The sequence below is a fragment of the Epinephelus lanceolatus genome, chromosome 20, assembly GCF_041903045.1.
Source record: "Epinephelus lanceolatus isolate andai-2023 chromosome 20, ASM4190304v1, whole genome shotgun sequence".
Lineage (NCBI taxonomy): Eukaryota > Metazoa > Chordata > Actinopteri > Perciformes > Serranidae > Epinephelus > Epinephelus lanceolatus.
The window spans coordinates 39,353,564-39,369,533 of NC_135753.1; the positions used below are offsets into that span (position 1 = coordinate 39,353,564).

Below are 15,970 nucleotides of genomic sequence, written 5' to 3' on the forward strand. Positions count from 1 at the left end.
TGGGAGTGGTTGGAGGAGAGGGCCATATCTGAATATAATAAATCGATTTCTATAATGTCATTATGGTACCATTCAAAGTATAATTCTAAACTAGATCATTTGTTAATTGAATTTTCTTGTGAAATTGTAAAGGCAATACATAAAAGACTGTCTATAAATGGAATGTCTCTACCATCCTGTCCAATATGGAATAATCCACTGCTAACTGCTGGTGGTAAAACACTGGCAGAGAGCAGTTGGCAACATCACAATGTCACCCAGGTGGGGCAGATTGTAAGGGATGGAAACATTATACTATTTGATGAGCTTAAAATACAGTTTGGTTTGAATGACTCTGCATTTCTACAATACCTACAGCTGAGATCCATCTTTAAAAAACTAACATCGAAAGGAATTGTATTGGGATCTGCAAGTACCCTTGATGCTAAACTGAGGAATGCTGCTACTGGGAAGGAACTGTCTCAAGTGTATATAAGATATTAAATCTATCCCTCCCTGACAGCACTATTTCTACCAAACTACAATGGGAAGGTGACACTGGTTCGTCCCTCACATCAGATCAATGGGACTCAATATTGAAACGTTCAATATCTATGTCCAACTGTGTTAGATATAAAATTATTCAAATGAAAATTATACACAGGGCTTATACTACACCATATAAGTTAAAAAAAATAGATCCAAATGCCTCCGAACTGTGCTGGCATGGCTGTGGTAGGCTTGGTACTCTCATACACTTATTGTGGTCCTGCCCAGTGGTTAACCATTTTTGGACTGAGGTAATAAATGTTTTAAAGATGATATTGAATGTTCATATTCCGCAATGCCCTGCTCTGTGTATACTGGGAAATAGATTGGAAAATACACATACTTGAAATACACAATGTATTGTTGCATTAGCTTTTCTTTCTGTAAAGAGGACAATACTTATGAACTGGAAAATCCGTAAACCAGACTGCTGTAACATACAGAACTGGCTAAAGGACTTCTTGGCTTTACTTTCGATGGAGAGTGCAGCCTCAACCCTCAAAGACTATGATAGTGGACAAGGTGCCCCATGGACTCTTATTAGACAATACATGAGCAACAGAATAATAATTTGATTTAAAAGAATGGAATGTATGAAATGATGAGTAGGACGTGAAGGGATGTATGGGGCAGGGTTATTATGCTGAAATCGCTTTAGTGGTTACTGGAAACTGCCCCAGCATCTTCACCCTCAAATGTTCATCTGTACCAAATCCCCCCCCCCCCTTTTTGTTTGTTTTGTTTGTTTGTTTGTTTGTAGGCATGTGTGACATTGTAACATATGCTGCTCGGGGTGTTTTGTCGATTGTGTTGTTGTCATTGTCTATTGTCTGTTTTGTTTTTTGGAAAATAAAAATTATAAATATATATATATATAAAAAAAAAAAAACGGTCCAAATTAATCTATATTTTTAAAGTCATTACTAAAAGTGTGTGTCATATAAAAACTAAAGTGATGGTCAAAGTTGTCACAGTGAAATTTAAGGTGTGCTGATGGATTCACGTCATCAACTCATGCATTGAGTAACATTACAAGTTAACGTTCCACCTTAAAAGTTGCCGGCAGTCGGCCCAGTGAATGAAGTTATTTTTTTCTCTTTCATTTTATAGTTGTAGTTTACTGATGTATGAACAGAGGTTACATAAAACCAGAGTGAGCGTCCTCTACTGACCAATCAGACTGCAGGGTTTCTAGCTCCACCTTTTAGTACCAGATCTGTGTGCTAGGTACCCCAACAGAGGGGGGACCAAACATGGGGACGCTAAGGAACGCTTCTGTTGGGACCATCCACAACTTTTCACTGTGGGAATGGAAAATAATACTGTACTAAACTGAACTGAACTGAACTGCTGGGTGGAAACAGGGCTTTTGTCCTTTGTGGCGACAGTTATCAGAGGTGCTGCTGAACAGAATGAAGATCAGTGGAAATAATGACAGATTCAGCAGGAAGATTTCTGGATGTTGTTCCTGCAGAAAATGTACAGCAGCTTCTCAGAGAAGTTTTTAGACTCTCAAACTACCGAGAAACAGGAAGTTCATTGTTATTATTGTCTATTATTTTTATCATCATCATAATGATGATGATAATAATGATGATAATGATGTTAGTGATAATTTATTATTAACAATCATCATTATTATCATTATCACATAGTAAGCAGAGACCTTGGGGTGACTCCAGTAGGTGGCAGTAATGTAATCTTTTAGATGCCACCCGCCATTAAAACCAGAGAAGAAGAAGAAGAAGCAAAAGCAACATACTGGCCCATTCCCAAACCACTCCCTACCCACTACCACTTCACTACCGAGTGTCACTCCAAATCAAGTTACACTCGCAGCTGCGGAGGGCACTCCTGATTAAGGGGAAGTGTATGAAAGAGAATCCAAACCATGGGACGCCCTCACCACTCTACCGGAAGAAGGAAGCAGATGTAACCATGGATACCGACAGACGCTTTGTGAAAGCAAAATAGAGCAAAAAAAACAAAAACAAAAAACATTTAAATATTAATTAAAATGAGATACATTAAAAATAAACTTAGATAAGTCAGATAAGAGATACAGTGCAGTGTAACCAAAGTAATTAACTTGTTCATATTTTATGCTGTGCAGACACAGTTTACACATTTACAGATTAATTCATCTGGGTAATTTTACCTCCATCCCATTCCTCTTTTTAGTGAAGAGACTCATTTTTAATCCGTAGATCGATTAACTGCTTTGTTTTTTCTTCTGTCCCTGTGAACACAGAATTATATATTTTTTTAAAAAATCATGAGAATTGGATGAGGAATTTTTTAGACGGTTTTAAATAGTTCATTTAAGCATATGGACATGGAGGTTTTCATCTTTTGACACCAAACATTCTGTGAGTTTGTTTGAGACTGTAAAGTCAGTGTGACGAAAACAAATGTGTGTGTTTGATCTAAAATATTTTACAAAGTAGAAAGACGGAACTGTTACATTTGTACGTTGTTTCCTCCATTGTGATGTTGCGCTTCCTGCTGGGCTCATCAGAAGCCTGCACTGATGCACACTCGCTATCTAAGGGCTGAGCAGTCCACTCGCACTCAGCGATCATTGGTTTGGGACGGACCTTAATATGGCGGAGCTCCGCGTGACCGCGCAAACGGAGGGGGAGTGAATAGGGCGAGGGGATAGGGGCCGGTTTGGGATTGGGCCACTGCGTATATTACGGTAACTTCCGGTCACTCTCTCCGTCTATTACGGTAAACCAGCAGAAGCCGGAAGTGAACTCACGCTGAAGCAGCGGTTTGTTTTGAAGCTGGAGCTCGTGGGCAGAAATGAGTGAGAGTGGCGCTCAGGTGAGAGTGAACACGTTACTTTACACTCACGTGCTTCAGTGCACTGATGACAGCGTTAATACACTCACTGTATCACCGAGAGACAGCGTTCATCCGCTCATCTGGAGGGGAGGGGGGGTGTTTACTGACCGACGTCCTGACGTCACCACACTCATTCACAGACACATGCACAGCGCGTGAACGTGACTAGACGTCATCGACTGCTCGATTTAAACCAGCCGACAGCAACATGTGACGTCAGTTGATGACACAAAGCTGCGGATAGTTTCCCGCCAGTTTCCAGCAGCCTTCCGTCCGTACAGGAAGTTACAGAAACCCTCACTTCCTGTTAGAGCTGGTGATGATTTATTGAAACATGATCAGACTCATGTATCAGTGTGCTCAGTGTGCAGGTGTGTTATTGATTATAGATCAGTTTATTTTCATGGCAGTGACGTGTTGATGACGCGTGATGACACAATGACACGTGTTGACACTGCAGCTCAGAACAACATGAGACACGTGTGATGAGAGGTGGATCAATAATCCACTGATAATCAGCTCCTTCGGCTCAGACAGACGTCAGACATTAACGACTTCATCACTCTGTGCTGCGGCACAAACGTCCACGCGTTAAAGTGTTTGTGTCACATGTTCATCATCAGCACAGAGTATTATTGTGACATCAGCTCAGTGACGCCTGCATGCCATGCGGGACTCAGCCGGCGTGTTTTCAATGTTTCTACATTTTCCCTGTTTTAAGGTCACAGATTGTCGTCTCCATCCCTCGCCACTGACATGTGACTGTCTCACAGACGCTTTCTGTTCCGCCATCATTCATGGTTCTGATGATGTCACTCATCATTAACAGCCCCGCCTCTTTCACATGAACGCACTCATTGACTCCAGAGTTGACTGAGCTGGTTGATGTGTCAGAGCAGGGCTCAGGTGAGAGCCAGGTGTTTCCCATCATGCTCTGGGTCGACGGAGAGCAGCTGCAGCGCCTGGCTCTAAAAACTGCGGCCGCCTCACGCTCGCAAGATTATGGCTGTCCACTTTTCTGTGACATCAGAGCGAGTCGGGATGAAGTCAGACACAAAACTAACCGGCATGGATCGTGCGGCGATCGCTGGTGATGTAATCCGAGCAGACGTGGCTCATCGTGGCTCATCGTGTGTGTGTGTGTGTGTGTGAGAAACTAGAACAGCTGATCAGAGTTTGGTCACTGAGTTCAAGGCTCCATGTTGTGTCTGTGAACCCTGATCAGTGATGTCACAATGTTTAAAGCGTGGAGCTGCTCCGTGGACACTGACAGGGGAGACGTGGTGGACGACACGCAGAGCAGTCAGGAGAGCACTTCCTGTCTGGCAGCTGAGACCACTACAACAGAGTCGACCCTTTCCGGCACCAAAAACATGCCGCATTTTTTACACCCTCGAAGTCATTATCGCCAATGTAGACGTGCAGCAGACGCACTCAGATGCCAGAGCAACGCCGTAGCAGCGTGCACAGCACCTGTTTTTCAGGCTGTATCGGCTGCGTCCTGAGTTCATCCTCTGGACATCAGCAGCAGCAGCATGTCATGTGATGAGGAACAACCAATGACAGCCCTCCTCAGTAAACATCAGTCTGTAAATATGGAGGAGAGGTTGATCATGTTCGAGCAGAGCTGTCGGACGTCTGTCCCACAGACAATCAGCTCCTCACTCAGTAAACAGGCTATGACACGGTGCTTGTTGAGGCAGACGCAACCTGCCACAGTGCTCCTGAACGCTGGCACAGAAGAGGCACATGACCAGCACTGCACACCCGACCTCCAGTTTTCCACGCGGCTAAAGACGCAGCAGCCCCTTACTGTCAGTAAACGTTTCTTTGGTGGGCGGGGCTTAACTGAAGGTAAAGTAAGGGCGGGGCCTCCTGGTTAAGGGTAGGAAAAAGTCGTGGTTTGGGTTTAAATGAACAGATTTCTGTTGTCGTCAGAGAACGCCAACAGGAAAACTCCTCCCATCTGCTCATTCTCCACAGACGCTAGCCGGCAAGTTTTGTTGGTTTGTTGTCGACAGTGGACGAAGACGATGCGAGTCGCTCTGAAGACGTCAGCTCACTCACTCTCCAGGACGGCGAGTGCTACTGAAATAAGTTGACCCTTAATACACATAACCTTATTCATCCCTACAGCAGGAAATACTTTTTCCCTAACCTGATATGAAGTGTGCGCTGCACATGTGAGCATTTTTGATGATGGCCTCCGTCCAGTCCTTTGGTCTTATCACATTTAACCATAGTTGTCTTTGTTTTTGTTGACGGGCAGTGGCGGCTGGTTTTGAGCCATGACTCCTTCTATTCTGGCTCCCAATAACACAACAAGACAAACACATTTTAACACTCCTATGGAGCCTACAGCCCTGTGGGGGAGAGGCAGCTGCACCTCCAGCTGATAACATGACGTCATTGTGATGTCACGGTGATGTGTCGGCCCTAACAGGCTAGATGTTGCAGTCTATGTGCTGGTGCAGTGTATTTACAGTACATGGTGCAGTCTATGTGCTGGTGCAATGTATAAACAGTAGATGGTACAGTCTATGTGCTGGGGCAGTGTATAAACAGTAGATGGTGCAGTCTACATGCTAGAGCAGTGTATAAACAGTAGATGGTACAGTCTATGTGCTGGGGCAGTGTATAAACATCACAGTGATCAGCTTTGTGTCTCTACAGCTGTTTGCTCGTCTGGAGGCTCGTCGCTCTCTGAAGGACATCGAACCTCGACTGTTTCCTGAAGATGGAGGACCCGACCATGGTGACTGATTTTGCTCACTTCCTGTTAGCACACGTCACATGACATCAGTGAACCAAAACACAAAAAATACTCACCAGGAGCCATATGATCAATAATTATTGATCACACGAGGTTTTGACTGATCAACTTACATGTTTAACAGGTGAGGTGGTGGAGCTGTACGGGACGGAGGGAACAGGTGAGTTCACTTCACAGGAAACACTTCTGCCTGTAACCTGGTATGAACTTTCTGTAAACTGTGTGCGTGTGTGCACGTGTGTGTGTGTCTCAGGGAAGACGGAGCTGCTTTACCACCTCCTGTGTCGCTGTGTGCTGCCTGTAGCGATCGGCGGTCTAGAGGTGGATGTTGTGTTCCTAGACACCGACTACAGTCTGGACATGTTACGACTGGTGGGCATCCTGGAGAGCAGACTGAACGCAGGTGTGCACACACACAGACACACACACACACATACCAAAGAAGAAGAGTGACCTGCATTATTAAAACACTCTTCTATTTGAAGACATTTCAAACATAAAATAACGTCTCTGTCTCCAGGTCGTTCCTCCAGCTCGCCCTCTGCCGCTTCAGATGAGGCGGCATTGCGTTTGTGTCTTTCTCGCCTCCTGGTCATCCATTGCTCCTCCTCCTCACAGCTCCTCCTCACCCTCCACTTCCTTGAGACCTCTCTGTCGTCGAGGCCCGGCCTGGCACTCCTCATCATCGACAGCATCTCTGCTTTCTATTGGCTGGACCGCTGCGAGGGCGGGGCCAGCCTCGCCAAACAGGAAGAGAAGCTCAACAAGTGTGCAGAGCTGCTGGGTCGACTGCTCAGGTAGCTATACGTCAGTAAGTGGATACTACTGGTCGCTGAGGAGGTCCTAGAGATTCTTTAGTGGGTACCAGTGGTCACTGAGAAGGTCCTAGAGATTCTTTAGTGGCTACCAGTGGTCACTGAGAAGGTCCTAGAGATTCTTTAGTGGCTGCCAGTGGTCGCTGAGGAGGTCCTAGAGATTCTTTAGTGGCTGCCAGTGGTCGCTGAGGAGGTTCTAGAGATTCTTTAGTGGCTACCAGTGGTCACTGAGAAGGTCCTAGAGATTCTTTAGTGGGTACCAGTGGTCACTGAGAAGGTCCTAGAGATTCTTTAGTGGCTGCCAGTGGTCGCTGAGAAGGTCCTAGAGATTCTTTAGTGGCTGCCAGTGGTCGCTGAGGAGGTTCTAGAGATTCTTTAGTGGCTACCAGTGGTCGCTGAGAAGGTCCTAGAGATTCTTTAGTGGCTACCAGTGGTCACTGAGAAGGTCCTAGAGATTCTTTAGTGGCTACCAGTGGTCACTGAGAAGGTCCTAGAGATTCTTTAGTGGCTACCAGTGGTCACTGAGAAGGTCCTAGAGATTCTTTAGTGGCTGCCAGTGGTCGCTGAGGAGGTTCTAGAGATTCTTTAGTGGCTACCAGTGGTCACTGAGAAGGTCCTAGAGATTCTTTAGTGGCTGCCAGTGGTCGCTGAGGAGGTTCTAGAGATTCTTTAGTGGCTACCAGTGGTCACTGAGAAGGTCCTAGAGATTCTTTAGTGGCTGCCAGTGGTCGCTGAGGAGGTTCTAGAGATTCTTTAGTGGCTACCAGTGGTCACTGAGAAGGTCCTAGAGATTCTTTAGTGGCTGCCAGTGGTCGCTGAGGAGGTTCTAGAGATTCTTTAGTGGCTACCAGTGGTCACTGAGAAGGTTCTAGAGATTCTTTAGTGGCTACCAGTGGTCACTGAGAAGGTCCTAGAGATTCTTTAGTGGCTACCAGTGGTCACTGAGAAGGTTCTAGAGATTCTTTAGTGGCTACCAGTGGTCACTGAGAAGGTCCTAGAGATTCTTTAGTGGCTGCCAGTGGTCGCTGAGAAGGTCCTAGAGATTCTTTAGTGGCTGCCAGTGGTCGCTGAGGAGGTTCTAGAGATTCTTTAGTGGCTACCAGTGGTCGCTGAGAAGGTCCTAGAGATTCTTTAGTGGCTGCCAGTGGTCGCTGAGGAGGTTCTAGAGATTCTTTAGTGGCTACCAGTGGTCGCTGAGAAGGTCCTAGAGATTCTTTAGTGGCTGCCAGTGGTCGCTGAGAAGGTCCTAGAGATTCTTTAGTGGCTGCCAGTGGTCGCTGAGGAGGTTCTAGAGATTCTTTAGTGGCTACCAGTGGTCGCTGAGAAGGTCCTAGAGATTCTTTAGTGGCTGCCAGTGGTCGCTGAGGAGGTTCTAGAGATTCTTTAGTGGCTACCAGTGGTCACTGAGAAGGTCCTAGAGATTCTTTAGTGGCTACCAGTGGTCACTGAGAAGGTCCTAGAGATTCTTTAGTGGCTACCAGTGGTCACTGAGAAGGTCCTAGAGATTCTTTAGTGGCTGCCAGTGGTCGCTGAGGAGGTTCTAGAGATTCTTTAGTGGGTACCAGTGGTCACTGAGAAGGTCCTAGAGATTCTTTAGTGGCTGCCAGTGGTCACTGAGAAGGTCCTAGAGATTCTTTAGTGGCTACCAGTGGTCGCTGAGGAGGTCCTAGAGATTCTTTAGTGGGTACCAGTGGTCGCTGAGGAGGTCCTAGAGATTCTTTAGTGGGTACCAGTGGTCGCTGAGGAGGTTCTAGAGATTCTTTAGTGGGTACCAGTGGTCACTGAGGAGGTCCTAGAGATTCTTTAGTGGGTACTAGTGGTCGCTGAGGAGGTTCTAGAGATTCTTTAGTGGCTACCAGTGGTCGCTGAGAAGGTTCTAGAGATTCTTTAGTGGCTGCCAGTGGTCGCTGAGGAGGTTCTAGAGATTCTTTAGTGGCTACCAGTGGTCGCTGAGAAGGTCCTAGAGATTCTTTAGTGGCTACCAGTGGTCGCTGAGAAGGTCCTAGAGATTCTTTAGTGGCTACCAGTGGTCGCTGAGAAGGTCCTAGAGATTCTTTAGTGGCTGCCAGTGGTCGCTGAGGAGGTTCTAGAGATTCTTTAGTGGGTACCAGTGGTCACTGAGAAGGTCCTAGAGATTCTTTAGTGGCTGCCAGTGGTCACTGAGAAGGTCCTAGAGATTCTTTAGTGGCTACCAGTGGTCGCTGAGGAGGTCCTAGAGATTCTTTAGTGGGTACCAGTGGTCGCTGAGGAGGTTCTAGAGATTCTTTAGTGGGTACCACTGGTCGCTGAGGAGGTTCTAGAGATTCTTTAGTGGGTACCAGTGGTCACTGAGGAGGTCCTAGAGATTCTTTAGTGGGTACTAGTGGTCACTGAGGAGGTTCTAGAGATTCTTTAGTGGGTACTACTGGTCGCTGAGGAGGTCCTAGAGATTCTTTAGTGGGTAATAGTGGTCGCTGAGGAGGTCCTAGAGATTCTTTAGTGGGTATCAGTGGTCCCTGAGGAGATCCTAGAGATTCTTTAGTGGGTACCAGTGGTCACTGAGGAGATCCTAGAGATTCTTTAGTGGGTACCAGTGGTCGCTGAGGAGGTTCTAGAGATTCTTTAGTGGGTACCAGTGGTCACTGAGGAGATCCTAGAGATTCTTTAGTGGGTACCAGTGGTCGCTGAGGAGGTTCTAGAGATTCTTTAATGGGTACTACTGGTCCCTGAGGAGATCCTAGAGATTCTTTAGTGGGTACTACTGGTCGCTGAGGAGGTTCTAGAGATTCTTTAGTGGGTACTAGTGGTCGCTGAGGAGGTCCTAGAGATTCTTTAGTGGGTACTAGTGGTCGCTGAGGAGGTTCTAGAGATTCTTTAGTGGGTACTACTGGTCCCTGAGGAGGTCCTAGAGATTCTTTAGTGGGTACTAGTGGTCGCTGAGGAGGTTCTAGAGATTCTTTGGTGGGTACTACTGGTCCCTGAGGAGATCCTAGAGATTCTTTAGTGGGTACCAGTGGTCGCTGAGGAGGTTCTAGAGATTCTTTAATGGGTACTACTGGTCCCTGAGGAGATCCTAGAGATTCTTTAGTGGGTACTACTGGTCGCTGAGGAGGTTCTAGAGATTCTTTAGTGGGTACTAGTGGTCGCTGAGGAGGTCCTAGAGATTCTTTAGTGGGTACTAGTGGTCGCTGAGGAGGTTCTAGAGATTCTTTAGTGGGTACTACTGGTCCCTGAGAAGGTCCTAGAGATTCTTTAGTGGGTACTAGTGGTCGCTGAGGAGGTTCTAGAGATTCTTTGGTGGGTACTACTGGTCCCTGAGGAGATCCTAGAGATTCTTTAGTGGGTACTAGTGGTCGCTGAGGAGGTTCTAGAGATTCTTTAGTGGGTACTACTGGTCGCTGAGGAGGTCCTAGAGATTCTTTAGTGGGTAATAGTGGTCGCTGAGGAGGTTCTAGAGATTCTTTAGTGGGTACCAGTGGTCCCTGAGGAGATTCTAGAGATTCTTTAGTGGGTACTAGTGGTCACTGAGGAGGTTCTAGAGATTCTTTAGTGGGTACCAGTGGTCGCTGAGGAGATCCTAGAGATTCTTTAGTGGGTACCAGTGGTCCCTGAGGAGATCCTAGAGATTCTTTAGTGGGTACCAGTGGTCACTAAGGAGGTTCTAGAGATTCTTTAGTGGGTACTACTGGTCCCTGAGGAGATCCTAGAGATTCTTTAGTGGGTACTAGTGGTCGCTGAGGAGGTTCTAGAGATTCTTTAGTGGGTACCAGTGGTCCCTGAGGAGGTTCTAGAGATTCTTTAGTGGGTACCAGTGGTCACTGAGGAGATCCTAGAGATTCTTTAGTGGGTACCAGTGGTCACTGAGGAGATCCTAGAGATTCTTTAGTGGGTACTAGTGGTCACTGAGGAGGTTCTAGAGATTCTTTAGTGGGTACCAGTGGTCACTGAGGAGATCCTAGAGATTCTTTAGTGGGTACCAGTGGTCGCTGAGGAGGTTCTAGAGATTCTTTAGTGGGTACTACTGGTCCCTGAGGAGATCCTAGAGATTCTTTAGTGGGTACTACTGGTCGCTGAGGAGGTTCTAGAGATTCTTTAGTGGGTACCACTGGTCCCTGAGGAGATCCTAGAGATTCTTTAGTGGGTTCTACTGGTCGCTGAGGAGGTTCTAGAGATTCTTTAGTGGGTACTAGTGGTCGCTGAGGAGATCCTAGAGATTCTTTAGTGGGTACTAGTGGTCGCTGAGGAGGTTCTAGAGATTCTTTAGTGGGTACTACTGGTCCCTGAGGAGGTCCTAGAGATTCTTTAGTGGGTACTAGTGGTCGCTGAGGAGGTTCTAGAGATTCTTTGGTGGGTACTACTGGTCCCTGAGGAGATCCTAGAGATTCTTTAGTGGGTACTAGTGGTCGCTGAGGAGGTTCTAGAGATTCTTTAGTGGGTACTACTGGTCCCTGAGGAGGTCCTAGAGATTCTTTAGTGGGTACTAGTGGTCGCTGAGGAGGTTCTAGAGATTCTTTGGTGGGTACTACTGGTCCCTGAGGAGATCCTAGAGATTCTTTAGTGGGTACTAGTGGTCGCTGAGGAGGTCCTAGAGATTCTTTAGTGGGTAATAGTGGTCGCTGAGGAGGTTCTAGAGATTCTTTAGTGGGTACTACTGGTCCCTGAGGAGATCCTAGAGATTCTTTAGTGGGTACTAGTGGTCGCTGAGGAGGTTCTAGAGATTCTTTAGTGGGTACCAGTGGTCCCTGAGGAGGTTCTAGAGATTCTTTAGTGGGTACCAGTGGTCACTGAGGAGATCCTAGAGATTCTTTAGTGGCTACCAGTGGTCACTGAGGAGATCCTAGAGATTCTTTAGTGGGTACTAGTGGTCACTGAGGAGGTTCTAGAGATTCTTTAGTGGGTACCAGTGGTCACTGAGGAGATCCTAGAGATTCTTTAGTGGGTACCAGTGGTCACTGAGGAGATCCTAGAGATTCTTTAGTGGGTACTAGTGGTCACTGAGGAGGTTCTAGAGATTCTTTAGTGGGTACCAGTGGTCACTGAGGAGATCCTAGAGATTCTTTAGTGGGTACCAGTGGTCGCTGAGGAGGTTCTAGAGATTCTTTAGTGGGTACCAGTGGTCACTGAGGAGATCCTAGAGATTCTTTAGTGGGTACCAGTGGTCACTGAGGAGGTTCTAGAGATTCTTTAGTGGGTACCAGTGGTCACTGAGGAGATCCTAGAGATTCTTTAGTGGGTACCAGTGGTCGCTGAGGAGGTTCTAGAGATTCTTTAGTGGGTACCAGTGGTCACTGAGGAGATCCTAGAGATTCTTTAGTGGGTACCAGTGGTCACTGAGGAGGTTCTAGAGATTCTTTAGTGGGTACCAGTGGTCACTGAGGAGATCCTAGAGATTCTTTAGTGGGTACCAGTGGTCGCTGAGGAGGTTCTAGAGATTCTTTAGTGGGTACCAGTGGTCACTGAGGAGATCCTAGAGATTCTTTAGTGGGTACCAGTGGTCACTGAGGAGATCCTAGAGATTCTTTAGTGGGTACCAGTGGTCACTGAGGAGGTTCTAGAGATTCTTTAGTGGGTACTAGTGGTCACTGAGGAGGTTCAAGAGATTCTCCAGCTGTCCTGGAGGAACATGATGGAACAGCTCCTCACTAACACTGCATGCTGTCAGTAGCTCTGTGAGTTGAATCAGTCTCCTTTGTGGCTCCTCTCAGGGATTACAGAATCACTGTCTTCGCCACCTGCCACGCCATCAGGAGGAGCTGCAGCGGACCGTCCTCCTCCGACTACGACCGGCCGTACCTCTGTCGCCCCTGGCAACAGCTGGTGACCCACCGGCTGCTGTGCTCCAGGCAGGAGGCTGCAAGTAACATGGCTGCTGCAGCAGGAGGCAGCAGGGAGCAGAAGAGACAGCAGGTCTTCACCGTTCACTGCACCTCCTCCTCCTCCTCTTCCTCCTCCAGGACGAAGGCTTACAGGAGCAGTTCCTTCTACGTGACAGACGGAGGAGTGGAGTTTATCTGTCCCTGACTGAGCTGCTGATCACAGGACAGGAAAGATCAGCTCATGTAGTGCAGCTGAAACCGTCCGTCCTTGGTTCTGTTTGTTCTTTAGGTTGATGTATAAATATTTTAATCAACGTTCAATAAAAGTTGGGATCCAGGAGGTTCTACTGTTCTGGTTTTATTGAGGAACTGCTGCTGGCCTGATCAGTGGATCAGTATGTAGCAGCACAGAATCGATTCCATCTGGGATCCATGATGATCCGTTTACTGATGGAACCTCTGCTCATGAATCAGGAGGACACGTCAGTAAAGTTATTGTGGAGGTTCTCGTGGTCAGTTAGGTGGTTCTTGTCATCGCTGAGGAGGTTCTACAGACCCTGTCGGTGGTCCTAGTGGTCACCGGGGAGGTTCCAGTGGATCCTCAGGGGTTCTTGTGGTCACTGAAAACTGTGGAGTTCCTTTAGGTGAGGTTCTTGAGGTTCTACGGGCGGTATTTGTAATTGACGTTGCTCTCATGGTCATAAAGTTAGTTGTAGAGGTTCTGTAGGTGGTTGGTGGCTCTCATGGTAATTTCTAGAGTTCCCCTAGGTTGATGTGGTCACTAAGGAGGGAGAAGATAAAAATAAAAACTCTACAGTATGTATGTTGTGTTTTGCTGCCAGTCACCATTATTAACAGGATCTAAAGCAGGTTCTACTAGACCCCTTCAGGAGGTTCCTGAAGTCTCCTCTGATTAATGTGGTGACCCTTTGGAGGGGCCCGACCCCCAGTTCTAGAACCACTCCAGTAAAGTCTGTATATTGTAACCTAATGAACAGGACTGGTGTTATATTGTAAAATAAATATGAATAAATAAATACAGATCATTATATGATGTTTCATGGCTGTGTGTTTGGGGCACGTGCAGCAGCAGTCCGGCTCCTCGCGCTCCAGTCCAGGACTTCAGGTCTGATGACAGAGACCGCTTCACCAGAGCAGCCCTCCAACAGATCCCTCCGCGGGGTCAGACACACTTTTTACACTCACACAAACACACTGACTCAATCCGCCACTGACACACACACACCTGCGCGTTTTAAAGTCTCACTCCCGGTGCACGTCGCCTTTATCCGGGCGCGAGAGATAAACCCTGCCCGGTAAACGTTCCTGCTCCGGTACAGGAGTTAATGTTTTCTGGGACCTACTTCTTCTCCTGCTGTCGCTGACAGGCGGTGCTTCGGTCGCTCCCAAACATGGCCTCCATGACGGAGCGACCGCTTCAACTTTAATTTTTCGCCTATTTTTCAGAGCAAAACCGTGTTTTTTTCCTTCCACGAGCACCGGGAATGTTTCTTGGGAACGTACCATCATGGCAGACGTGTGAAACAGATGTTATCTGTCGGAGAAGTTCGCTGTTGGCTGTAAACTGATCGCTCGAAGTTGGCTGGAAAGCTGGAGAGGAAAAAGAGAATTGCATCAAATCAGTAAGGACGCTTTTTCCACCTCTCTCTCGACACCTGTGCAGGTTTTCTGCTCGGTTTTTTTGCGTCAACATGACGCCAGCCGCTAACATTCAAAGCGGGGCGGTGAAGAAGCGCGCGGTGGAGCCGGGATGCACTCGTTTCTGGTGCGCGCTAACAGTTAGCCTGCTAGCTAATGCTAATGCTAACAGAGAAGTGATCAGTCAACTGGGCGGTGCGAGGAAGCTAACTGCTAACGGCTAACTGCTCTGTGTCTACGATTCAGCTTCTTTTACAGAAAGAACAGTAAATGTATCATGACGTGGTGACAGCAGCCCTCTGACCCCGCTGTCTGTGTGCACGCCAAACTGTTTGTACGCGTGCTCCAATTAATGAGTTACAGGATGTTAATAATACCACTAATTAGTGCAGGGCTCGTTGTAACTCCTCTGACAGATGCTTTATTATCGTCACACTTTATGATTCTGTGTTATGGCTCACACTCTGTGCTGTTTGCTCCAGCTGATTACAGGCTAATCAGTTATCTATTTATGTATCGATCTACCGTGTCTGTTGTCATAAGCTCCTCTGGGAGACATGTGCAGTAATGGAGGAAGTACTCAGATGCTGTATCGCAGTAAAAGTACTAATACCAGCGGTGAGGGGCGAAGCATCACGATATTTTGCTCGGCAATATTGTATCAATACATGGATGGAGATCGATTTTTCATTTTATAAATGATTAACATTACAAATACAAATTAAAATTTTGGTATCCAACTGAGTGTAAGGACAGACAAATACTGTGCATCATGCTACACCTGTTTACACACTGTATAAACTAGTGCTACTGTCAGAAATATAAAATATGTTTAATGCTTAATTTATTTTATCAGATGAGATGATGACAAAGTTTTCTTTGAGGGAAATATTTGAAAAAATGTAATACATTTTAATATAAGTTATTGCAATACTCAGCATTGTCTTTTTAAGAATCACGATAATAATCGTATCATGATAATGTTGTCATGTGGGGCCTCTGATTCCCACCCTGTGTGGAAATAATGTGATTCAGTAAAAGTCTTGAATTATAAATGAACCTTTTAATGATAGTGTGTAAGTATAAGACACATTTTTGAGAATTGGGACAAAATTTTTCTTTTTAATTTACTTTTTAAAATAACAATCAAACTCTTGACTGTTGAACTGTGTAATGGGCCAGCCTCCCACTGATTACATCTGGTCTCAAATAGGATTTTTTTTCAGCTCAAGACTTAAATTCTGTCGACGCCGTCAGGCACTTCAAATAAAATACGAAGGAAATGTTAAATGATTTTTTTTTTTGTTTTTGGTATTAAATACAAGATTATTCATTGATCAACTGTTTAACATAGTTTTATTCACATAATAATACTATATAATGTTGCTCGCTCAGTTTCTAATTATAATATAATCTGTAGGGCTGTTAAATATACATAACTTAAATTGCCATTGATGGCTGAGTTTCAGTCGTTAATCTCGATTAATCACATTTGTAATCCCATGTTTAAAATTCCAATATTTTGCATTTGGTAACAGTTTGAAGTCCATATT

The 15,970-nt window shown here is 46.1% G+C and overlaps 2 protein-coding genes across 20 annotated transcripts in view; both read left to right on the forward strand.

Annotated features, from left to right (window-relative positions):
• The first annotated feature begins 3,180 nt into the window (after window positions 1–3,180).
• Window positions 3,181–13,098, forward strand: xrcc2 (X-ray repair complementing defective repair in Chinese hamster cells 2). Its single transcript, XM_033638195.2, has 6 exons — window positions 3,181–3,354; window positions 6,049–6,130; window positions 6,273–6,308; window positions 6,402–6,551; window positions 6,669–6,945; window positions 12,648–13,098. Exons 1-6 carry the CDS (start codon window positions 3,334–3,336, stop codon window positions 12,961–12,963), a joined length of 882 nt encoding a protein of 293 aa, XP_033494086.1. The 5' UTR covers window positions 3,181–3,333; the 3' UTR covers window positions 12,964–13,098.
• Window positions 13,099–14,027: 929 nt separating this feature from the next.
• LOC117264300 (histone-lysine N-methyltransferase 2C-like) overlaps window positions 14,028–15,970 on the forward strand; it is a 104,472-nt gene continuing 102,529 nt past the window's right edge. For 11 of the 19 annotated variants that reach the window (XM_033638166.2, XM_078162830.1, XM_078162839.1 and 8 more), the window contains exon 1: window positions 14,030–14,401. The gene's annotated coding sequence lies outside the window, so the exon portion shown is untranslated. Of the gene's footprint in view, window positions 14,402–15,970 lie in introns of all 19 variants that reach the window. The other 8 variants (XM_078162831.1, XM_078162834.1, XM_078162835.1 and 5 more) reach the window with 3 other exon arrangements.